The 23,914-nt window shown below is 40.6% G+C and overlaps 1 protein-coding gene across 6 annotated transcripts in view; it reads right to left on the bottom strand.

The window, feature by feature from the left end:
- Nucleotides 1-703: 703 nt before the first annotated feature.
- Nucleotides 704-23,914, bottom strand: part of als2b (alsin Rho guanine nucleotide exchange factor ALS2 b) — a 29,370-nt gene continuing 6,159 nt past the window's right edge. For 4 of the 6 annotated variants that reach the window (XM_041979275.1, XM_041979274.1, XM_041979278.1 and 1 more), the window contains 30 exons: nt 23,098-23,272; nt 22,892-22,988; nt 21,767-21,844; nt 21,450-21,680; nt 18,451-18,622; nt 18,177-18,366; nt 18,021-18,086; nt 17,738-17,900; nt 16,037-16,168; nt 15,825-15,953; nt 15,670-15,693; nt 12,486-12,556; nt 11,071-11,137; nt 10,777-10,973; nt 10,631-10,696; nt 10,460-10,558; nt 8,770-8,934; nt 8,580-8,691; nt 8,421-8,498; nt 8,211-8,344; nt 7,965-8,129; nt 7,764-7,881; nt 6,381-6,538; nt 6,086-6,202; nt 5,834-6,010; nt 5,696-5,753; nt 2,943-3,004; nt 2,676-2,825; nt 2,475-2,571; nt 704-2,403 (listed from right to left, as the gene is read on the bottom strand). In XM_041979275.1, the coding sequence (XP_041835209.1) occupies nt 2,365-2,403; nt 2,475-2,571; nt 2,676-2,825; nt 2,943-3,004; nt 5,696-5,753; nt 5,834-6,010; nt 6,086-6,202; nt 6,381-6,538; nt 7,764-7,881; nt 7,965-8,129; nt 8,211-8,344; nt 8,421-8,498; nt 8,580-8,691; nt 8,770-8,934; nt 10,460-10,558; nt 10,631-10,696; nt 10,777-10,973; nt 11,071-11,137; nt 12,486-12,556; nt 15,670-15,693; nt 15,825-15,953; nt 16,037-16,168; nt 17,738-17,900; nt 18,021-18,086; nt 18,177-18,366; nt 18,451-18,622; nt 21,450-21,680; nt 21,767-21,844; nt 22,892-22,988; nt 23,098-23,272 (3,587 nt within the window). In that variant the 3' untranslated portion in view covers nt 704-2,364. The remainder of the gene's footprint in view (nt 2,404-2,474; nt 2,572-2,675; nt 2,826-2,942; nt 3,005-5,695; nt 5,754-5,833; nt 6,011-6,085; nt 6,203-6,380; nt 6,539-7,763; nt 7,882-7,964; nt 8,130-8,210; nt 8,345-8,420; nt 8,499-8,579; nt 8,692-8,769; nt 8,935-10,459; nt 10,559-10,630; nt 10,697-10,776; nt 10,974-11,070; nt 11,138-12,485; nt 12,557-15,669; nt 15,694-15,824; nt 15,954-16,036; nt 16,169-17,737; nt 17,901-18,020; nt 18,087-18,176; nt 18,367-18,450; nt 18,623-21,449; nt 21,681-21,766; nt 21,845-22,891; nt 22,989-23,097; nt 23,273-23,914) is intronic. The other 2 variants (XM_041979277.1, XM_041979279.1) reach the window with 1 other exon arrangement.

Here is a 23,914-nt window from a genome sequence, read left to right as displayed (position 1 = left end):
TTGCACAAGTAAATGACTTTTTTTCCCATTACTTCAGCTTGATCATATATTTTCAAAGGTATAGTCTTTTCAAATAAAGTAGCTGTGTGCATCCATGTGGTTTAGATCGTAGCCAGCTGGTAACTGAAGTCTCTCAGCCAATCACGGGGAACCTGAGAGAACCTGCATGGTAGCTTTGTGGTAACAGAGGTGGGGTTGGGTCTGGAGAACCGGGAGGGCAACGAAGGTAAAAACCACTGTGGGTCCCTGAGCAAGGCCCTTAACCTCTGACTGTTCCCCGGGCACTGGAATCCTGCAGCCCACTGCTCCCAGCAACTAGGATGGGTTAAATGCAGAGAAAGCATTTCCCCACTGTGGTACTAATAAAGGATGATTAAAAAAAAAACAGAGAGAATTTTTTTTGCCTCCGTTTATCGTTTTTTACTAAATTATGTTGAATTTAAGTTAATGTATATTCAAATTTGTGGGAAGAAAAGAGGGGAAAATATGTTTGAAATATATATTTTTTTAATTGTCTAATACTCCAAAAACTTCAGGACCCCATGACCGTCATGACGAATCGAAAATCATAATTTAACCTCTGAAATTAAAGAAAAAATGAGAACTTTCCATGAGAACTGAAGGAAAGGAAACCATAGATTTTCATTATGCAGGCATGAAAAATATCGTTTCTTTGGTTTAGAAAAAAAGACAGACATCAAAATCTGTTGACAGAGCCACAAATTTATTGCTCTTTGCTGTTCATTTAAAGTTCAACACAATGAAAAGGACAAGGAGGACAAACAGAGTCAAGTCAGCGACTCGCATCCAGACGTACAAGGTACAGTCAGTTAACAGATCAAGTGTCAGGAGTTCATGAGCTTCAGTTCATGGTAACAGTCAGAGAAACCGTCAGTTGTGTCCAACTACTGCAGCAACGCAGCAGCCGATTAAAGAATGGCACTTAACGACCAGTTCCTGCTCAATGTAGCAATTCTTAGTAACCGTTAATCTGATCAATATTTACCAAACAACAACACATAACAGCTCCTGTTTAACTGTTTTCTAACTGTATGATTTGCTGTGGGGGGAAACAGCAGCTTCACTTCTGATCTGGTGGATTTTTCTCCTATTAAACCGCCGCAGGACACAAAAGCCGTTCGTGGTATTTACAGAGAGAATCCCTTCTTAAGCCTTTTCACTAACTGGCAGGAGTGACGTAAAATGCAACAATGAGAACAGTTACCATTAACAGATGGTGCAGAGCTTTGAGCTGCATCTGCAGCAGTGTTTGCAGTAAGCCGACCATCTTTCTGATGGAGCAGAAGGAAATACCTGGCTTTTAATCAAACACAAAAATAAGACTTTTGATTCAAGTTAGTCAGAAATTAGTGGTTACTGCCCTAGAAATACTTTTAAAAAGATCATGGATGTCTGGTCTCTAAAGCTTGAGATGATGGAAAACACTGAATTGACTTTTATATTTTATATCAAGAGCACAAACCAAATGCAAAACATTTGCAGTTATTGGGCTCCAACACACTAAAGCAACCTTCAGATTGTCTAATAAAATCCCTTCCACTAACGGTGGGAATCCTGCAGAACTTCAATCTTCATTTGAAGCCAAAGCTCCTTCATTTACTCAAATTTCATCAGCAATTTGTCACAATGAACAATTTAGTCAGTTGACTGTTTACATTTACCCAAAGCATGCTGTACATTACTTTTCTTATGTGTCAAACATGGCTGTAATCAAAACTTACATAATTACACACAAACATTTAACAAAACAACATTTCTCACTTGTAAAACCTTTATCTAATTTCAAGTTATTTGTCTGATTTAAATGATTTTGTTCCTTCAATGAAGCTGCAGTTTGTAAGTGTTTCCAGCAGGGGGCAGTAATGAGCCCACTGCAGTTTGACAGGCCACAATGAAGGAACAAAAACCACAAGTGTTATACAGGTGAAAATACTTCCAACTCATTTCATAAAAAAAGAAAAAACAAACAAAAAAACGTGCATGTCAGGAGATCAAAAAGCTTGTGACGCTGTTAGATTATTTCCAAAATTTTGTCTGAGGAGAAATTCTTAACTGAAAATGAAATTTGGCCTCCTCAGACTTCTGGTTAGCTCCCAAACAAGCCACATAACTGTGATTTAATAGTCTTGCTTTCCCCGACTCAGCCCACATCAGGGCGGTAAGAGGTGGCTCATCTCTGGCAGGATAATGTGCATCTTCATGGACAGTGGTGAAAAGGCTGCAGAGGTCAGTAAGAGAGGAGGGAGGCCACTCCATCTCTGTGACAACAGCAGATCTCCTCAAAACCTGACCCTGCCACCGGCCGCTGCAGAGAGGAGGAGGAGGAAGCGCGTCACCTTCGTCTTATGTGATCTTTTCGTGCTGGATCTGGTAGTAGCAAGCCTGGAGGTGGAAAGCAGACGGGTCAGTGAGCTGAGGATGGTGTAAATAGAGGAGTGTTGGGTGTGTGTTACCTTGAGGGTGGTGAACATGATGCCATGCTCTCCATGCTGAACACAGGGATCCATCAGGTCCTCGATGAGGCTGACCTCGGAACCAAGGTTCCTGATTCTGAAGGAGAAAAACAGAAAATGTTAAACAACTTTTAAGAAAACATTAAATAATCACAATTAAGCAGCAAAATTTGAAGGCAAACGTGTTTTTTTTAGGCTAACCGAGCTCGTAAAACCACATAGAGGAAGACAGGGAAGAGGTCATCCATGGACCACAGGAAGTCCTGCTTCAGCAGCGACTGCACCTCCTGTGTGATCTCCTCGAAGGTGAGCTGGATCACCTGCAGCTTATCTGACGGGGTGAACGTCGTGCTGCAAACACAAAACAATGAACCCCAATAAACTCAGGATCACGAAGCATTTTTCTGTTTCTACTTATTTTTATTCAGTTTCTTTATTTGTAAAATGTTTGGTTGAGTAAAGTTGTACCTGATCTGCTGCAGTGTTTCCACTGCAGAGGCAAAGCAGATGTCTTTAGTGCTCGAGATGACCTGCAACACACAGTTTAGAGCCTCACAGACTGGAATAAACAGTGAACCAGATTAAGACACTTGATGCAAAAATGGTTATTTTAGTGTTCAGGAATAATGTAAATAAGCTGTATGGAGGAAGTCCCTTTACTATGACCGACTTTCGTCTTGTTTTTAAAAACTCAGTTACATGTTTTGCTCGTTTTCATTGAAAAGTTTGCTTGTTTCTATCACATCAGCTGGAGCAGAAGTAAAACAAGGCCCACTACGGAGGAGTAGAGCATCACCCAAATAAAAAAATAGGACCTTATCACGTTATAACGTAACAGTTTTACTGTAAAAGTGTGAAAATTATTACATTATACGTGATACGTTTTGTGGTGAAAAAGTGAACTATAAACAGTATTTGTCTTTGTATGAGGAAACTGTGCATGCTGTGGTCAGAGAAATGTCTAATTTACCGAATGGGATTAACTTGTACTTCACTGGAGAGATTTGGTGAAGCCTGGAGGACACTGTGATATTGTTGATGTTGAAGACCGGACTACGTCTTCGCGTCGGCAACATATTTCTCCCCGTCCCAGCGGTGCATATAACCTGTATAATTTTTATTTTTACTACCAGAAGACAGCCATAGGCATATTAACTGGTACATTTAAATAACCAAAAGCAGCACACACACTGTATAGCAACTCACACACATGAACGCATCGTCTCACTGTGCTGGCAGGTGATGTACCGTGTTGCTCATAACTGTCCCACATTTCTGTGCATAAAACAATAAACCAGAGTAGACCAATTAATCCTTAACAAAAAGAACTAAAATGTTCCTGCTTGACAAGAATATTTTCCATAAAATGTATTTTTCTCCAATAGATCTAGATCGCAACATCTGCATAAAGTAAAGGTGATTTTGATTCATGTTCTTACAATAACATGATACGGTTCATGTTTTTACAATAAACTTTCATGTTGAACGTGAAACGGGTCCCAATTTTTTTTTTTATTTGGGTGACAGCGCCACGCTTCCATAGTCCACTTTTGCATCTTTTAGAAAAGTTATGGACATTTCATGTTTCTGATGTTCTTCCTTGAACGTTTTGAACTCATTTTTTGAAAACCCAAGTGTCCAAGCTTTCCACCAGTCCTTGAACACAACATTTATTTGTGGATTAATGAGGATTGGAAAGTATGAAGAGCCTTAAAACTCCAATCACAATGAAAGAAATGTGTGCTAGTCAGGTGTTAAACTATTTGTATGCACTGAAAGCTGAGGCTGAGCACTGTCCTGCATCAGATGGGGCCACAGCAGCAGTATATGGTCTGAAAACGGGTCTGAGGATCTCATCTAGGTACCTAATGGCAGTCAGGGCACCTCTGGCTAGCACATGGATGTCTGTACAGCCCTACAAGAATATTCCTCCTGTGATGGAGGATGTTGCAGGGAGCAGAACGCTCTTCACAAACTTTATTGCCACAGTGCACATTGACGTGCCATCCTGGATGAGCTACGCTACCTGAGCAACTTCTGTGGGCTGCAGACACCACCTCATGTTCCTTCTAGCGGTGGGGGCACTGGCAAAATGCAAACGGGGCCAAAAATCCGCCACAAAGGATGAAAACAGGGAAATCGTCTGTGGCCACCACCCGCAGGACCATTCCTTTACTGGGGTTGTTTGTCTATTTGCCTCTAATTTTTACTGGTTGTCTGTTTCATTTGTAGAACAGCAGGAGAAATTGTTGTCAGTGTTACTTCCAAACGGGACGGATTTATATCCCAGAGATGTGACTGACTTTGAGCTACATGCTAACGATGATGTGTTCCCTTTATTTAATCGAGCACGGTAGAAAAAGACACAAATTTCTGAAGTTGTTTTAAATGTATTTAAACGGCTCAATATTTCAGCATGAATTAAACAATAAATCAAGCCTCATTTAACAATTAAAAATCAACCGATTTCAGTGTTTTTACAGACCCAGTTCACACTTCATTTAAAGTATTTGTGCAAATGTTTTTCAAATGGCAGTATCCACTACCGAGGGGAGTGGTTATTTCCCTTAGTGAGGTCACAAAGAGAAAGATCTCAGACTCACCTGATTGCAAGCATTTTTAAAAGTAAATTTAATCAGGTTTAGCTCATTTTTTATTAATAAAAAATATTTTATTTAATTAATTTTAAAGCCTAGCATTTAATTTATAAAAAAAAAATTGCAAAAAAAGTTGTTAATTTTTCAAAAATGAACATTAAGAATGATTTGATTTATTTAAAAAAATTCTTAGCAGCATGTCTTTTTTTGTGAGTTGTTTAATGTCGAAAAAATAATTTATTAATTTAAAATTATAATGAAGTCTATTTATCCCATACAAGCGATACGTCCTGACAGGACGATTTGACATGTAATGTAGATAATCATGCTTCAATATTAGTCCATTTACTTTATTTTATATACATATTTGAGATCTTTTTAACCTAAAGTTAATGGGTTTTGAACTTTGAAAACAGCAATTAATCTTGTTTTAATTTGATCTGTTCGTAGTCAATTGAATGACTAAACTAGATCATTCAAGATGTAGCAGGAAAAACAAATAAGAAATAAAATAAGTTAAATAACAACAACAAACAAAACTCTTACATTAAGTATGCAGTATGTTTGATATTTGCAAAAATCTGACAAGGAAATGAACAAATAAACAAAATGAAAATTACATACCTGCTGCTTCTGTCCCAGAGTAGGTAGGGAGGCAGGGATGGAAACAGGCCAAAACTTTCTGAAAATGAGGCAAAAAGCAGAAAAAGTTACTGATTTGCCTCTGCAGTGATCTGTCTTCAGCTACACTCGGTGACGTACTGCTGGACGCCCAGGAAGGCCAGGAGGGCGAGGTCTGGCTGCTTGTTGAGGCGAAGAACACACTCCCAGTACACGTCATCCTCCTTCTCTTTCTCCAGCGCGTAGAGGGTGAAGAGCGGCGGGTAGAGACGAGGCAGCAGGACAGGAAGCAGCAGAGCCGAGCTGCTCACCACACGGCTGAAACACAGAAGAAGGAAGGTTAATGTGATGCACATGAGCTGCGCTGACAAGAAAATGTGTTTCAGTCTGAACCTGGGTTTGGGTGAGTCCAGGGGGGCGTCAGGGGAGGCGGACTCCTTCTCATCCTGGGGGTTGGTGGTCGGTTCAGATATCAGACCGCCCTCTTCTGGCAGGTCAGGGAACAGAAACCTGTAGAACATTCAAAAGATCATCAGCTAAAAATACATCTATAAAAACATCATTTTATAGTTGGCCTGCTTTCATATCCTGGTAGCCAACTTCAGATCTCGTATATTTGTCCTGAAACCTGCTGTAGGAGGCCAATACAAAACTTTCTGTTCTTCCTTTTTACTACCAAGACGCCAACCTGACGATCTGGAAGATGCGACTGAGGTAAGACTTGATCTCGTTGACAGCCTGATGCAGGAGCCGACGATTCGCTCCGACACCCACGTAGGTCATCCTGTAGACCGCCACCAGGGTTTCAACCAGCCGGCCTAACGGGTGGAGGGGGGTGTCACAGGCCTGCAAGGGAGGGGATATTCTTTCAGTCCTAGCTGCTCTGCTTCATGGGACAAGGAGCAGAAAATCCACTCAGAGGTAACATTTACTTTACATGACTACTGTAAAAGATAACTTTTTTTTTATTCCACCGGATGTATTATAACCTGTACAGTCCTTGTTAAATCATGAATTAACAGTGATTAGCTACATTTTCTTTTGGAAAGCTGAGTCCTATTCCACTCGTCATACCCAGGCCTGATTACTACCACACCCCTAGAATCAAGAAATGACTTAAATATAATCCGTCTGGCAGCTAAAAGATCTCAAAAAGTGAGAAGAGAACCCAGAACAACATCTACAGCACTGCAGGCCTCACTTGTCTCAGTCAAGGTCACGATTCAAGAATAAGAAAGAGATTGGATGAAAACTGGAATTTAAGGGAGAGTTTCAGGGTAAAAACCACTGCTGACCAAAAACAAAACAAATGCTCCGTCTCTTATTTGCCAGAAAACATTTTGATGATCATTTTGAAGAATTTTGAGAAAATATTCAGTGGACTAATGAGAAAAAAGTGGGAATTTTTTATCTGCCGTAAAACTAACTGCATCTCAGAGAAAGAACATCTCACTGGCAGTGAAACATGGTGGTGGTAGTGTGATGGTTTGGGTCTGCTTTGACCTGGACAACTTGCTGTAATTGATGAGCCATGAATTCTGTTTTCTACCAGAAAATTCTAAAGAAAAATATCTGGACATCAGTTTGAGACCTTAAGCTTAAGGTTTTAGAGTAGCCTAGTCAAAGTCTGGACTTAAATCTAATGGGGATTGTGGCATGACCTTTAACAGGCTGTTAAAGGTCTCCAATGTGGCTGAATTAAAACAACTCTACAAGGAAGAGTGGGCCAAATTTCCCTCTAAGTTTGACTGGAGCTGTTAAAACCAGTTATTAGTTTAACATTTCACACAGGACCAGGCTGGTTTGGAAAGTTTTTTTTCCCTTTATGCATGAAATAATAATTTAAAAACAGCTTTTTTACTTACTCAGGTTATCTTTGTCTGCTATTAAAATTTAACATTTAAGTGTGACAAAGAAAATATGTATCTGCAAGGGGGCTAATACTTATTCACAGCACTGTAAATCCCTTTCAATCACCCTGAGTTTCACTTCAACAGCAGCAACAAAAAGGTGCTCACTCATGAATATTGCAGCTGCAAATAAAGTATTACTGAATCCATTATTTTAATACCTTGATGAGGTAGAGGCGGATGGTGTGGTATCTCTCCATGGTGATTGGTCCTACATGCTGAGGGATGACCTCTAGACTTTCCAGGGTTTTGCTGTGACTCCGAGACAACATTTCTGGGCTGAGAAACACACATTTTTCGAATTTTAATTGTTAATTTTAGGATTATTTAAAAATAATCTGAAGATAGTTGCATGTTTGTACCTGTCCTGGATGTGTTGCCGGTTGGTAGTGAGGGCCACGGCTATGTTCTCCCAGGCTTTCTGGCTCTCTCCCCGACCCGGTGCTTCGCAGCCCAAATAACGCCAACACTCCTCAAACACTGCATGCCATTTGTCCTCCGCACGCACACACAGGCAACCCAGCTTCCTGCCACGTCACGCAAAGTAGACAAATTATAACAAGACTGATTTTTTTTCTGATTAACACACTCAGACTGTGTGAGCTTACACGACTCGAGTTTTATCCTTGTCCGAGTCAAATAGATGTGGTTTGAAGTAGGAGCCTGTAACTTTGAGGCCAGAGCCCCACTCGCCGTTAAAGGAGCCCTCCAGGTAGTCACCATTCGCCATGGTCAGCACGCCCTGATGAAGAGACCAGAAGTTGATTTATTCTAGATACTGTCATTCCAGATGTGCTCATTCAGTTTATAACAGTCACCTTCCCATTGAGGGTCCAGTCATCAGAGAACTCCCCCTCGTAGGTTGTGTCGTCCTCTGACAAAAGGATCCCCGTGCCCTAAAAGGCAGAAAATTTCTTGGTGTTAAATAAGCAGAAGATCATGTCCTGCATTTACATCACATAAAAACAGGAACTCACCATCATCTTATTGTCTTTGAACGCGCCTTCATAGTAGAGCCCAAACTGGGTGACGACGACCCCGGTGCCCTGCCTCAGGTGGTCCTGCCACATGCCCATGTACTTTTCTCCTCTAAGAAAAAAGTAACTGATAAATATGACCCTTTATGTTGAAGAGCAAAGAGCCAAGCAGAGGGAGTAGTGAGCATACTTTGTGATGTCATCAAATACTCCGTAGCCCGTCTTCTTGTCCTGCAGCCACTGACCGATGAAGACGCTGGGAGACGAGGTGTTCAGCTTGCCGCTGCGCAGCATGCCGTGACCGTGTCGCATCCCATCCTGGAAGAATCCGTCGTAAACCTCGCCGCTGGTGTAACTGCAGTCACACTGAGGAGATTTAGTATCTTCTTACAAAACAGGGGTTCTGAATCTGATCTTTACATTTTCCTGCTTTTCCTGTGATTTTAGACCCAGAATCTGCACCTCTTCCTGACCTGAATGAGAGTTTAAACTCACTGTTTGGCTGCAGATTTGCACTGAACTCATAGTTATTTTTGTCTCCAGGTTAATGTTTGTTTATTAGAGAAAATATATCAAGAGCCAAGAAAAACAGCTTTAGAAACTATTAACAGAGCAAAGTCGATATTCATGTGAACAGTTTTTAATCATATCAACTTGTTTCTGCTGCCCCCATGTGGCCACAAATGTAACTGCAGGTTTAACTAGCTTTAAAAGCAGTAAGGACATTATCAGTAACTACAAATAACTCTCATAAATGGTTCTGAAGCCATTCAGACCAGAAACAACACTAGATAAGTCACATGATTTGATCTGCACATTTTGCCAGCTGTAATGTACAGCTTCTAACGAAAAAAAAGAGACCACTGGTCACACTGCTGTTGGGTAACTTTCTACTCTTTGATGAATTTGTGACCATCCATCTTCCTTTTGATGTCATTCCAGAGGTTTCCAACTCCAGATCTGGAGATTGAGCTGGCCATGACAGAGTCTAGATATAGTGGTCCGCCATCCAGACCTTGGTTCCCTGGCTGTGTGGCCTGAAGGATTGTCCTGCTGTAATACTCCAAGTTGGGCAGCAGATTCTTAGCATTAGGAAGTGAAGGTTTTTCTAGGATAATCTTGTATGTGGCTTTATTAATGCATCCTTCACAAAGACACAGCTGCCCAATTCCAGTCTTGCTGAATCCCCCCTGATCATCACTGATCCTCTTTATCTGACAGTCAGAGCGAGACTCTGTGGCTTGTAGCTACACCAGGTCTCCATCTAACCATAAAACTACTAGGTGTTGGGGAAATGCTGAAAACTGGACTCAGAGAAGATGATCTTACTCCAGTCCTATACAGTCCATTTCCTGTGGTCTTTTTTAAACCTCAGCCTGAGGTCTTTGCTTCTCAACAATTAAGGTGAGTTTTGTATGACTCCAGTCCTGCCTGTAGGAGCCTGTTTCCAGCTGTTCTTGCCGTTAACGTCCCCCCACTCTCAGTTTGCCCTGTGTTTGACGGTCCCTTAGTGCCAGTCTATGGATCTTAAGTGGTCATCCCTTTCCGTCAGACTAGTTCTATTAAAGCAAATTGAGATGTGCTTGTGTATGAATTTAATTTTTGGTAGAAATACTCAAAGATGCTAATTTAAGAATAAAGAGCAGTACTCTCTTATTGTTTTCCAGAGCTGTATTTCTGGCTAATATTTCATTTAAATGGTCCACATTGTCCACCCACTTAGGCAGAGACACTCTTTATATTTAACTGATCTGCTTGATAATCAAATACCCTGTTATCTGTCAGATGTGTCTCCATTAATGACTTGGTCATAAAATGGTGAAAAACAGGCTGCAGGCTGAAAAATAACAGAATTTTATTTAACTCTTAGTCTCGCTCACCTGTACGTCCCCAGGCCGTGCATCTTGCCATCTTTCCACTGACCTTGATAGTGATCATTCTTGTTGAGCATCTTATTTGGTGCCACAAACTCCCCAAACCTACACAATTCATAAACACACACATAAGAATCTCTGATTAGGTGTTATATTATTTTTAAGGGCAGTACTTACCCATCTTCCAGTCCGTTCTTGAACGTCCCGGTGTATATTCTCCCATCAGGCCATTTTAAAACTCCTCTGAAGTACAAATAAAAAAATCATTACACAAATCAAATAAAAAATACTTCAAGTTTAGACCAACAGCGTGGATGTCCAACCTGCCGTGAGGCTTGCCGGCGAGCCAGCGACCTTCATACGTCGCCTCCTTCAGCCGACCGTCTTTATAAAACGTGTAGGAGGCCGTTCTGGAGATCGGAGGCTCCGACTTCTGCGCTGAGCCACCCGATGCCACATCCTGCCCTGGCCCAGTCAGCACCTGATCCACCGCCTGGTTGATGGCACGAAGCCACTTGGACTAAGAAGGAGAATATACTTCAGATAAGTTTCCCTCAGAGAGGATTCGGCTTTTTACTGTTTCTGCATTTGCTTCTCTCTGCCTTTAAAATATTCACCTTCTCCATAGGAGAGGAGGCCAGCAGGGTGAGAGTCTCCTCAGGTGTGATCACTTTTAACCCATGTCTACACATATACAAGCAAAACATAAATCCAGGCATGAATATTGAGAAGGAAGAGAACAGAAACATCATAAAAAATACAAGAAATATCAATAAATTAAAAGAAGTACACAAAACATTAAATAAATGCTTTAGCATCACATACTGATATCACAGGTCTAAAGGTGAAAAATTAGTGCACAGTACAGAGAATAAAACAATTTCCAATGTATTTAAATTTACTGTATTTAGAACATGTAAAGCAGTTTTCAATTTAATGCACAAACACACTCAAAATGTTATTTGAGAGGCAAAAGGTTTATTGAATATATAGTAATATAGTTCTGGAAGATTTTTACAATCATTAGATTAATGGGTAAGGGTGTCATGATTGGGTATAAAAGGAGCCGTCAGAAAAAAGTTTAGTCTTTCTAAGAAACTTCATAACTTTATGTGAAACTCAGCAAAACACCCAACGGTATTTTCCCAAAAAAGAAAAAAAAATCTCAGTGCAGGATTGTGAAGAACTTTGGTCCTTATGTACTTTATGTAAGCTCCCAATTCGAGCCCCGGCCTTTGGCCTTTTGCTTTATTCATCCTCTTCGCTCTGTCACTTTTCCCATTGAGCAATCATCCTGATAAAGGCCACTGGGCGTCCAAAAATCCTTAAAAAAGTCAGTCTGGGGAAATCCTGGTATATAAAGGTCATGAACATAAACCACTGCTAGTACCATTTGAGCCACCAGGTGTCACTGACGCAGAGGTGGATGTTGGAATTTTGGAGACTTGTGATCCTATAAAAATTGCTTTCAAATCATTTTGATTCACCCGGCTCTCGTGTTATGAAAATAATAAATCCGCCTCTTTCAACCGGCCTTGGTAAAAAAAAAAAAAACAGGAGCTTTGAGAAAAGATTTTCATGCTGGTTTCCAGAAAACACCCTCTGAAGCTGCTTCACTTAAAGCCCCCGGGACATTTTAATGGTAGATGTTTGGTTTCAGTGGATCTCTCTTTTTTTAAGTCATACTTTAATTGATTATAATGGATCTGTGTGAAAATGCTTTGTATTTGATCCCTCTGACTGCATTTTAGGAATCAAATCAATCATCATGTGACTGAGTGGCCTTCTTTAACTCCAGATAACATGATATCCTGTTTATAGTGTGTAAAACAAATCAAATTTATGGTTAGAAATTAAGCAAGTTACTGATGTGAGTTAGTGAGAAACAGTGATTGAGTAATTTCTTATTATCTTACTTAGAGGAAAAAAAACATAAGCTTCACTTCTAGTAGTCTGAAGCTTTTCTTCAATTCCCAGACGTGTAAAATCTTTCAATTCAACATTTAAATTATTAAAACTATAACAAACTTACGGGCCGGCGTCCTCCTCTGGGATGGGCTCCACCCACAGCGTGGCCAAGGGGAAGATGTGATGGGTGGAGAACTGTGCATCAGGAAACAGGAAGGTGATAGAAATAGATGATAAAAACACAGTGATAGAAAAGAGAGGAAGGAAAGTAAAGAGAGAGCATCCATAAACATTATTTAATAAACACACTGACCACAGAGAGAGAAGCTCAAACAGGACAAATAATCTCTTAAATCAAACTGCTTTTAATCAACAAGGAAAAAAGCTCAGAAAGATTAAAAGTCTGAGTTGAAGTTTCTCCATTACTAACATCATCAGTCTGGATGTTTTAAGCAGAATAAAAGTCACACTTCTCGGTTTTATCGGAGTGGACTGTCGTAGAAAACATGACGTGTAAACAGGACAGAAGATGCAGTCAGGAGGTGGTGGCCATGTTGTAATGCCATGTGTACGTTAGCTTTTATCTTATTACACCAAGACACACATTAAACTAATTAAATTATATGCATCCTGCATATAAGTTAGTTTTTAGTTAATCCCCCCCTGATGTGGGTTAAAATTAGTTTTGGTGGGTATAAATGAAAACTTACTGGTCAAACCATTTAATTTATAGGATAAGTAATTTTAAAGTGGTGACTATGAAAGATCATGAAAGTGCTCAAAGTCACTGCGACAGCCTGAAGCTAAAGACGATCAGACAAGAGACAAAACTATTTGAAAGAAACTCAAATTAATTTTAACTGCGTCTAGCTGAGAATCTGACTTTAGGAATCTACCAGACACATTGGTTGGTTATCAATAAAGTTAATTCAGAGCCCTGTTTACATTTTTTTTATATGTTTGGCTGCTTTATTCTTTAAATAAAGTAAAAAAAAAAAAAAATTTAGTACACTTTTTTTAATTTTCTGTCCAGTTCATTCAAGATTTAAACAGACTACTATTACGCTTTTTAAAAGCAACACCTGTGGAGAAAAAAGTTAAAAGTTAAATCTGAGACTTGATTACAAATAGAACTAGAAACTTAAAACACGGGTCTGCTTCTGACTTTACCAACTACCTGCAGAGTTTTATATTTCTAAAAAAAATACACACACACACACACACAACAGCTGGATGTTTCTCTCTTGTTGAACTATAAATATGCGAGCGCAGTTTAAGACGGGTGTCAAACAATCAGGACGTCGGGGGAAAGAAATGTGCAGAACAACCACAGGACTGGTGCAGACCAGGAAAGATAGGAAAGGAAGGCGAGAATAAAGGAGGCAAACAAGGAGAGGGGGGAAGGGAACTGATTTGGAGAGGTGAACAAGAAACTGTTGGTGTTTTTATTACTTAAATGGAGGATTTGTAATTTAAGCAAACCAGAGGGTTATTTAACTTTAGGCTTGGCTGCAACATGGCTGAGTGAACAAAGATTTAAGGGATTAAACATGAGTTTTGGTTGGAGTCAGTTCATCCTCTCATACAGTGTCCCATAGCTGGAGCAGGCAGGGGGTGGGGGGGCTGAGTATCACTGGAAACTTTTTAATGACTTATAAATGTCACCTGAATCCACTTTTGGTCAATAGAAGTGTTTAATTCCCAGTTATTTTGTTTTTCTCACAATAAAAGTCCTCCCTGTGTTTGCTTGCTGAGCCTGAAAACTTCCAAAATGACATGAACCGGGAGGAAGATGCCCAGCTGCTGAAGCATCATACTGTACACTCATCGGCTACTTTATTAGGTTCACATGTTCAATTCAACAGGAAACAGGCCACAAACTCCCTTTTTCCCCTTTATCTGAAAAAAGAAAAAGTGCAATTACTTTTTTAATATATGTGTTTTCAAAGCCGAACATGTTTACCTATTAAATGCCAGATCTGGTAAACAAACATCCCCTGAGTTGGGTCATTATGTCATTTTTGCTAGCAGTTGAATGTGAGTGTTATTCTGTTAAATTAAAGTGGTAATTTAAACAAGTAAGAAACTAAAAAAAAATAATAAATAAAAATAAAAAGGGACATTTTGTAAAATTAATTAGATTAAACTGATGGTTTCATAATGTATATCCATGACTTAGGTGTTATTCTAACAAAAAAAGTGTGCAAATTTGTAAAATAAAAACATAAAGACTTAGTCAATATAATAGGTAACAGAAATGAATGTGAAACCAGATATTTTTTTCTTTTAAAAAGTAAATTTTCCAATGAAATATTACACACAAAAAGTGTGAATTTCAAATAAACCTAGTTACTATTTTAAAACTTGCAACTTAATGACCAGAAAATTCGGATTTGCTGATATTTAAGATGTAAAAGTTCACTATTTTATTTTAATTGGCCTCATATTGGTGGAAAAATAAACAAACCAACTCAAACTGGTGTTTTGTCATGGAACCACGTCACTGAAACACAGATTAAACTCAACTCCTGACGGAAACAACCAGAAAACAGCGCTCCACCCAGATCAGCAATGTCCACAGTGGGTGACCAAGCCTGTCAGTCAGGTTTAACAGTAACAACGACATTTATGTTATTTCTCACCTTTAATGCGACCAACTTGTGTTGCATTTCACATTGTTGGAAGTGATTAGTCACCTTGACAACGAGATATAACTACCCACATGTTTAGCTGTGCTGCTCTCATCCTTACAAGCTACACCTCGTTGTCAAGGTAACGAATCACACCTTCCAACATTGCATAATACAACACCAACTGTTATTATTAAAAGGAGAAATAGATGAACAAAGACAAGTTTTCTTCCTTTTTGTGCTCAGTTTATTTGCTACTTTAAGCTGGAATTCCCACAGACATGTTCCACGCTGCTGCAGCTTATTAGTTTACCCTCTTTGCTGGTGGTCTGTGGTGAGAGCTGGTCGATCCAAACTTGCAAACTAACGTCATTCTTTAATAAAATGCTAGACTTTCATCAACTCTTATTATTAACAATGAGCTTTAAGTTTTAATACTTGATCCTGGTTTTCCTGTGTTTGTTAGTTTTGGTGCATCAGTAACTTAACTACGATAATATTTCAATGCTCTACTGAATCTGACTGTTTCAGTTAGCAGGGTTAAATCCTATGACACAAAGCCCCAAATCCTTCAAGCACACACACACAGAAGAAGAGGAAAAATGAGGAGGAGGAAGGTCAGACGGGGGTGGGGGTGGTCAGGGTTGCTACGCTGAGATCTGCTGGCTTTATACTTACAAGGTTTTTACAAGGTGCCACGCCCTGACAGCACGGAGGCAAACACACAAACTCTTGAAACAAACCAGGTCAGTGTTGGAAATTTAAAAATGAAAAAGGGCGAAGAAGAAAAAGCAGCATTTGTGTGTGTGTGTGTGTGTGTGTGTGAAGCTGACCTGCGCGTGCACCAGAGCGTCGTTGAAAAGGATGAACCAGTTGACGGAGAACCTGCCGGCGTTCTGCAGGGTCAGAGCTTTGTTGCTGCTCTCGCAGATCAGCCGGCGACGAGGCTTTCTGAGCGAGTCCTGACGACAGACGAAAGCAACGTTCAGAGATCTGAGACGCCACAAGACACGTCCAGGACTGAACACACACGCTTTGACTTTACCGTCATTTTGCCAGGAAAGCTCTTCCAGAAGTGAAAGGTGTACTCGGCTTCTTTCTTTTTTCTCTTCAGCTGAAGAGTCAACGCTTCAAACTTGGAGCAGCTGTCCTGCAGCTTCTGATAGTCACTTGAACACTGAAAACACACAGAAACATGGATTCATGCTCATTCTTATCTGATAGATTTCAGGTTGTTTATGTAAAAGATGAGTATTCCACACAGCAAAGTCAGTCATGGAGTTCCTCTAGGTTCTGTACTTGAACCTCTTCTTTTCACATTGTGCATGCTTCCATTAGGTCAAAGTATTAGACAGCACGGCATAATTTTCATTGCTATGCAGATATACTTAGATATACTTAGATATACTTCTCCATGAAGCCTGATGAAACCAATCAGTGGTCAGGCTACAAAGATGTCTCAAAGATAAAGCAGGTTTTTAGGACAGTCTTCCTTCACCTATGTAATATTTCTAAAATGAGGGACATTATGTCTCAGAATAAGACAGAAAAACTAGTCCTTGCTTTCAACATTGTACTACTGTAATTCCTTATTATTCTGCCCCAAAAACGCCCTGAAATTAGCAGAACAGATCTTATTCTTCAGTTTTAGCTTCCCTTCATCAGCTCCCTGTTAAATCCAGAACAGAATCTAAACTTCCTCTCCTCGCATATAAAGCTTTTAATGCCCATCGTGTCTTCAAGAGCTCATAGTTTTATCTTTTCCCAACAGAGCTTCACTCTCAGTCTGCGGGTTTACTTGTGGTTCCCAGAGGATCTCAAAGTAGAATGGGAGGCAGCACCTTCAGTTATCAGACCCATCTCTGTAGAACCAGCTCCCAAACTGGGTTCAGGATGCAGACACCTTCTCTACCTTCAAAGATTTTCTCAGTGATGTGTTCCCTTTTACAGCTAATTTGGCATCCATCTTGCATCCTACTTGTACTGTGAGCTCTCTCTTTCTTATCTTAAATCTTGTCTTATCTCTTGTTCCGTCCCTTTCCCTCTTTCGTTTCCTCAGATAATGTCATTAAAATGGCTGGTGTGTTTATATCCATTTACTAGCGACGCATAAAGCAAAACTCAGCTGTCATCACGTGGTGTCCCGGAAGAAAAAGTTGCATAGGTTTCTCAGCCTCAGGACGCCACTGGGCAGCAGTGGCTCCAGAAATGTACACAGTAGATCCAACTGTGCCTTCAAACGAGTCCAGGACGCAGAGTTTTAAGGTCATAAAATTACCTAATGCATCATTAAGATTAGCCTCAAACCTTTCTTTGTGATAAGTTAGGTCTGGCTTGGTGAGCCTTATCCCTCCCTTTAGTTATGCTGCAATAGGTTGAGGCTGTTGGGTGATATCCCATGATGCATTGGGCTTCTCTCTTTCTCAGCAGGTCTCCCTGGCTTAGAGTTATGGTGACTCTCCTCTCTACCTCATACTGGTTCCTGGTTCTGCAGCAGGTTTTCCTTGCTGTTCAAAGGGAGTTTTACCCTTTTAACAAGGATCTTAGCAGCTCAGGATGGAGGATTGAACCTAAGAGATAATTCACTGCAGTCTGTTGGTTTCCTTAGCTTGGTCATAATGGATCATATTGGGTTTGTTTTAACTGCATTATAACTGAACAACGATGAACTGTATTGAATTTTTTTCTTGAGAATGGAATAAACCAGTTAGTTTGTCTGTTACTGGAGCTGAAATCAGTATCGTACCACTTCAAAGCAGGTGGCCAGTTTAAGAAGCAGCCGGCCGTAATCGTGAAGGTGGCGAGTTGGGAGGTAGAAGAGCGCCACCAGGAGGTCGGCCATGGTGGGGTTCTCCTCGCCGCACTCTGACAGCCTCTGGAGCAGCTCAGGACTTTTCCCAAAGAAATCTCTGTAAGAAATCACCAGTGGTTATTATAAATCAGGTTTATTTATTTCATATTAGGGCTAGTGGTTTTGGTTTTGGCTGCTGTTTAATAAAGTGTGAAAGCTTGTTTTTGCGTGAACTCACAGTGATGGTTTGGTCAGAGCCTGGAAGCCTCCCATCACTTGAAAGTTTCCCACAGTGCTGCAGAAACTTTATGAGGAGAGTGTGTAAAGTTTTATTACATGTCACACTGGTGAAGATTCAAATCAACAAAGTCATGACTGATTTCTGAACACATACTCATTGTGACAGTCGAGGAAGATTTTGCTGTGGTCGAGTATGAGCAGGCTATTAACGTCGCGGCCACGCCGTAGATTGGCGGTGAGGCTGGTGGCGTGCTGCCCGGTCATGTGACAAAGGGTGCTAAACTGTCCTGTTAGCGTCTGCAAAAGCCCGAGAGCCACCTGCCCGAGCACTGAGCTCAGAGTGTCTGGAAGAGGAGTCAAAGAGATGAACGTCAGGCAAATAGGAAGTGAAATAAAAATGCAGGAGATTTAGAAATGTTTGTGCTCACCCAGCTCCAGCAGGGGGCGAATAATCTGTGACTTTATACTGCACAGCTTGCAGTAGAACTTCCTCTCTGCTGACGCCAGCTCATGGAGGCTGGCAATGAAGCCCATCACGTTCCTGTCAGAGAGCGCCATGCATTTCCGACCTCCCGCAAACACACTGCTCACATAACCCAGCTGAAAACACACAAACAAACACACACCCATTATCAGAAACAGTCCTGACCAATGCCGCAAGGGGAAAACAGTGGACACAAGGCTCAGAAGCCTTTGTAATTTATCCTCTTCTTACTCTGATGAACACATGAATTATGTTGCTGTAGCTTATAAAAGTTTAAGCTTCAGTTATTAACGGTGCAGCTAACAGAGTTTCTGTAAAACTAAACCAGCCAGAGAGGCGAAAAGGCCAGTGGATAAAAGTGTGTTTTCAGAAGTGACTTAAAAGATGATACTGATGGTGCCAGCCTTATCTGAGGATCTAAGGCTGCGGGGAGGCTCGTAGGGTGTCAGTAACTCTGTAATGTAGCCGGGTGCCAGACCTAAACGAGCTTTAAAAGTAATCAGTAAAACCTTAAAATCAATTCTAAAACATACAGGGAGCCAGTGCAGCGAGGCTAAAACAGGGTCATATGTTGTCGTCTGCTAAAACCAGTGAGAAGCCGAGCTGCTGCATTTTCAACAAGTTGGAGGCGAGAGAGGGATTTACTGTCAAGACCGGAGGGGAGGGAGTTGCAGTAGTCCAGTCTGGAGAAAATTAGAGCATTGATAACTTTTTCTAAATCGGGCCGGGAGAGGACAGGTTTGATTTTACTGATGGTGCGGAGGTGAAGGAAACAGAACTGGGTGACTTTTTTGATGTGAAGATGAAAATTAAGATTGGAATCAGATATGACACCTAGGTTTCTGGCAGAGGGGGTGATGTTAGAGGAGAAAGAACCAAGACCGTCTTCAATATGGGCGGTGGAGTGAGGAGGGTTGATTAAGATAATTTCATATTTTGAACTGTTGTGCAAAGTTTTGTGCCATCCAACTGTTCACATGGTTGAAACACTAACAGCATATTTATAATTAACTTCATAAAGAATTGAACTAGAGGTGCAGCAGCTTTAGTACAAATCACTGCAACTTATTAACAGTACAGGACCTCACATGTTATACGGGACATAATGCAGTGAATATTTTAGACACTGAAAGTGCACGTGTTTGGTAGACCGCAGAGCCAGCAGCTGGTTAAGATACAAAGAGATCTGAACACGTCACACCAGTTATAAAATCTTTACACTGGTTTCCAGTCAGTCACAGAATAGATTTTAAAACCCTTCTGATCGTTTACATCCCAGAATGGTTTAGACCCAGAATACATCTGTGATATGTTCAGAGAATATAAACCTAGCAGAGCTCTTAGATCCAAAGACTCTGGTCAACTAGTCCAGACCAGAGTCCAGACCAGAGTCCAGACTAAACATGGAGAAGCAGCATTTAGCTGTTATGCTGCAAACAAATGGAACAAACTGCCAGTGGAGATTAAACTTTCACCAAATGTAGACATTTTTAAATCCAGGTTAAAAACATTTCTTTTCTACACCTATGCATGAATTCTGCACAGTAACTTTTTAACTTATCTTGTATTTAATAATTTTAAAATAATTTATGGATTTATTGTGATTTCTGTGTGTTGCTGCCTTTTACTATTTCTAAATATCTGTAATGCTTTTGTTTTGTGTAAAGCACTTTGAATTGTCCTGTACTTGACATGTGCTGTACAAATAAACTGCCTTGCCTTCTATGCTAAACATACATAACCTGCTGTCCAACACAGTAAAAAAAAACTGTGTGACTGTGTGTGTGTTTGTGTGTGTGGTTAACTGACAGTGTGCCTGTGACTCACGTTCCCTCCCCATGCTAATGAATGAAAAAGAACGACAATGTAGAAATGAACATGATCAATTTCATGAATTATGATCATCACGATTTATAACTGTGTATTTTCTTAAACGAGCTGTGCTGCAGGTGGTTTCTTGAATAATCTGAGAAAGTGTCAGTTTCATTTAGTCAAATACAACAAGGCTACCTTCATCTTCATTCAGCCTCCGTAATGCTAAATAAATATAATAATAATAATAATAATAATAATGGATTAGATTTATATAGCGCTTTTTTTTTAGAACTTAGATTTTTATTAATTCTTAACAGAGTAGATCATAGTCATACATCAGCAATAACAGAAAACATGACAGTGCATAGCGTTTAGACAAAAATTATACAAGAAAAATGTTCAGGCATCTCAGCAAAACATTTAGCGATTCCATGTGGCTCCAGCATCACCATACAGTCTTGATAGAAAGATCCACCTTGAGTGGCACATATGAGTCCCAAAATCCTAAACTTTCAACTTGTCAGGCCTTTGCATGTTTAAGGCTTCTGCAGGACCCCAGCGTAGATTAAAAGTGGATATATAGCGCTTTTCAAGGCACCCAAAGCGCTTTACATTGTGTGAATCCATTATACATCCACTCCTCACTCATACCTGGTGATGGTAAGCTACATGTGTAGCCACAGCTGCCCTGGGGCAAGCTGACGGAAACGTGGCTGCCAGTCTGCGCCTACGGCCTCTCCGACCATCACCGAACATTCATCCACACATTCATACACCAGCGATGCCAACACTGGAGGCAAGGAGGGTTAAGTGTCTTGCCCAAGGACACAACGACAGATGACTGCGGGAGCGGGAATCGAACCGCCAACCTTCCGATCATTGGACGACCTGCTCTACCGCCTGAGCCACTGCCGCCCCAACTAATATGGCTTTAGTTGTCCAGGGATTCTAATTAGTTACATTAGAAACATTTAAGATGGATGTTAATATAAATATGAACACCGTTTAGACATCATTTAATCCAATACTGAGATTTTAACATGTTGCGCTGCATGAAGAATAAGAAGGAAATTTAATATTGTTGTTTTAAGAGTAAGTTTTAGTGTATAAGACAACAGTAAACCTTACGTTCATGCAGAAAGGCAGCAGTACAGGCTGCTGGGTGTAGCCCAACGGCCGCTCCTCCTCTTCCTCTCTTCCTTCTTGCTGACTCGGCTCCTCGCTGAGCCTCTCCTCCTCGCCCTCCTTCACCTGCTGCCCACTGTAGTAGATGATGGGCTGGATGCAGTCTCCGTCTGCCAGCAGGAGGGTGTGTCTCTCTCCGGCGCTGGCGTCCCACACCCGAATCCCGTCTGACAGCTGGAGGTAAAAAGATGAACAAGTCACAGGTCAAAGTCATGAACTTTGAGGCTTCATGTGTGTGAAGCAGGGATTGGTTTGCTGACCTTGGCGAGACGGGGGACGGTGCTGGGGGTCTCCATGTGTCCAAGCTGACCAGAGCTGTTACTGCCCCATGAGAACACCTGGACAGTAAAGAAAATGCAGTGTTCTTAGTATTGTTATCATGCAGCACCACTGGGTTAAATTCAGTTTCTAGATCTGCCTCCATCTAAAGGAAACTTTTACAGATTTTTAGGAGAATTTAGATCTTTATCTGATGCAATGTTTCTACTGGATTTGTCAACTTATGGCTTATAAAACCTTTTTTATTAATAATTATCATTACATAAACCTAATTTTGGACCTCTTGTTGCTGTTAAAGACATCAGAGGGTGGTGGTTTATTAGTTAATGGTTTGTAATTCAGTAGAAGAGGTTCAATATGGAAACTAATGTAAAGGAGGAAAAACACATTGTGAGTCCCTCATCTTTACTGATGATTCATTTATTTATTACTGTTAATATCTTTATTCTAAAAGACAAAAATTAGGGAGTTCATGCTTGTGTAGAAGAGGGAGAGGTATTAGCTCTGTTTGTGAATGTGTGTGGATGTTTGTGTGACTGCGTGTGAGGGAGATAACGAGTGTGTTTTTAAATTGCTATGTTTCTTTGGTGTGTGAAGGCTTGTTTTACTTTAATATGCATAAATTCTTTTTACCATGTAAAGCACTTTATGCTGCCTTTGGCAGGAAAATATAAATTTGTATAAATTTATAAATAAAACTGATTTGACTTGATCTGGAATGGTTTCCATCTCTCAACACACCAGGAAGAAAAACTAGACAAAACAAATTACTGATCAAAACTTTACATGTAAACAAACCAAAGAACAAAAGTTTAAAAATGCTGGAACAACACACCCAGATGATGCTGTCGGAGCTTGATTAACTCCTGCATATATCTGTATGTAACAAAATCACCATTCAAGTAATTAAAAGACAGTGAATCCAGCTTTAGGAGCTACAGAGTTACCTAAATATATTTTCTTACACAGCCCTCTCCATCATAGCACTGGACATACTCTTAGTAGTATTATGCATGTACTGAAACAGCCTCAAGTGAACTCGCATGTTTGTTAGCTTCTTGCAACGTACCTACAGGATGATTGTGTTGTAAAAGTGACAAGCTGACCTGAGACTGAGCCGTCAACGCGAGGGAATGGTGAGCGCCAGCTGCGACCCGAACCACCTCCTTATTGTTCAAGCTCTTGATGCAGAGCGGCTGAAGCCTGCAAACAAACACAAACGACTTATGTCTCGACATCATCAATGCATTTATTTTACTGTTTATCCATGCTAATGCAGCTCTGTGCAGATAGCAGGGATGGTGTGTCCCACCTGGCCAGGTTATCTCCATGTCCCAGCTGCCCCTGCTCGCCATGTCCCCAGCTCCACACCTCTGTCTGCAGGGTGGGCAGCACTTCCTGGGCCTCAGGGACGCCCGGGCCCATCGGGGTGAGGGCGATGGCACGCATCTTGGGGCGGCCGGCTTTCCTCAGCAGCCGTGGCGACACTGTGGGGCCACAAAGTTTTCTCATCATTTAGCTCGGACTATAACTGACAGAAATGTTGGTTTTTAAAACATCAGATCAGCTGGGTTTAAAACCAAAACAAATGTATTAGTTTTTTGCAGGATTTTCCACTAAACTAACATCAAATGTGCTCTTTAAGCCTTAAAACTTGACACTCATGCCACCCACACATGTTAACTCTCAGACAGATGATGAAATCCAGAGCAAGCCGTGTCTCTGCAGATGAGGGAAAAAGTCCAGCTTTCTACCTACTTTGTATTCCTGCTGATTCCTGTGCAGAGACACGGAGGAATTAAAGCCTTTCCCTCCCTTCTCTTTTAATCTCACTTAAAACTGTCATTCTGCTCTATTAAATCTGCTAAATCCTGCTATGCTTGCCAAGTTTCACAAAAACTGACAACGTAAAATGAAAACTTGTGTTTTCCGTTTCTTTTAGGTGCTTTTTTTAGATGCAGATTAACAAATTTAGAAGCTGCATTTCAGCCTTCATTCCTCAGTAATGTTAATCTCATAACAGGTGAGAATTCAGACAGCATGACCTTCTCAAACTGGGTCGAGAAATCATGTCAAGAAATCCACATTTTCAAGGATTAAAGTCAATTACGTTATAATAAATTACATTA

This window comes from Melanotaenia boesemani, chromosome 24 (assembly GCF_017639745.1).
Source record: "Melanotaenia boesemani isolate fMelBoe1 chromosome 24, fMelBoe1.pri, whole genome shotgun sequence".
Taxonomy (NCBI): Eukaryota; Metazoa; Chordata; class Actinopteri; order Atheriniformes; family Melanotaeniidae; genus Melanotaenia; species Melanotaenia boesemani.
Note: the sequence above shows the minus strand (reverse complement) of the source record. Positions and strands in the feature narration are given on the sequence as shown.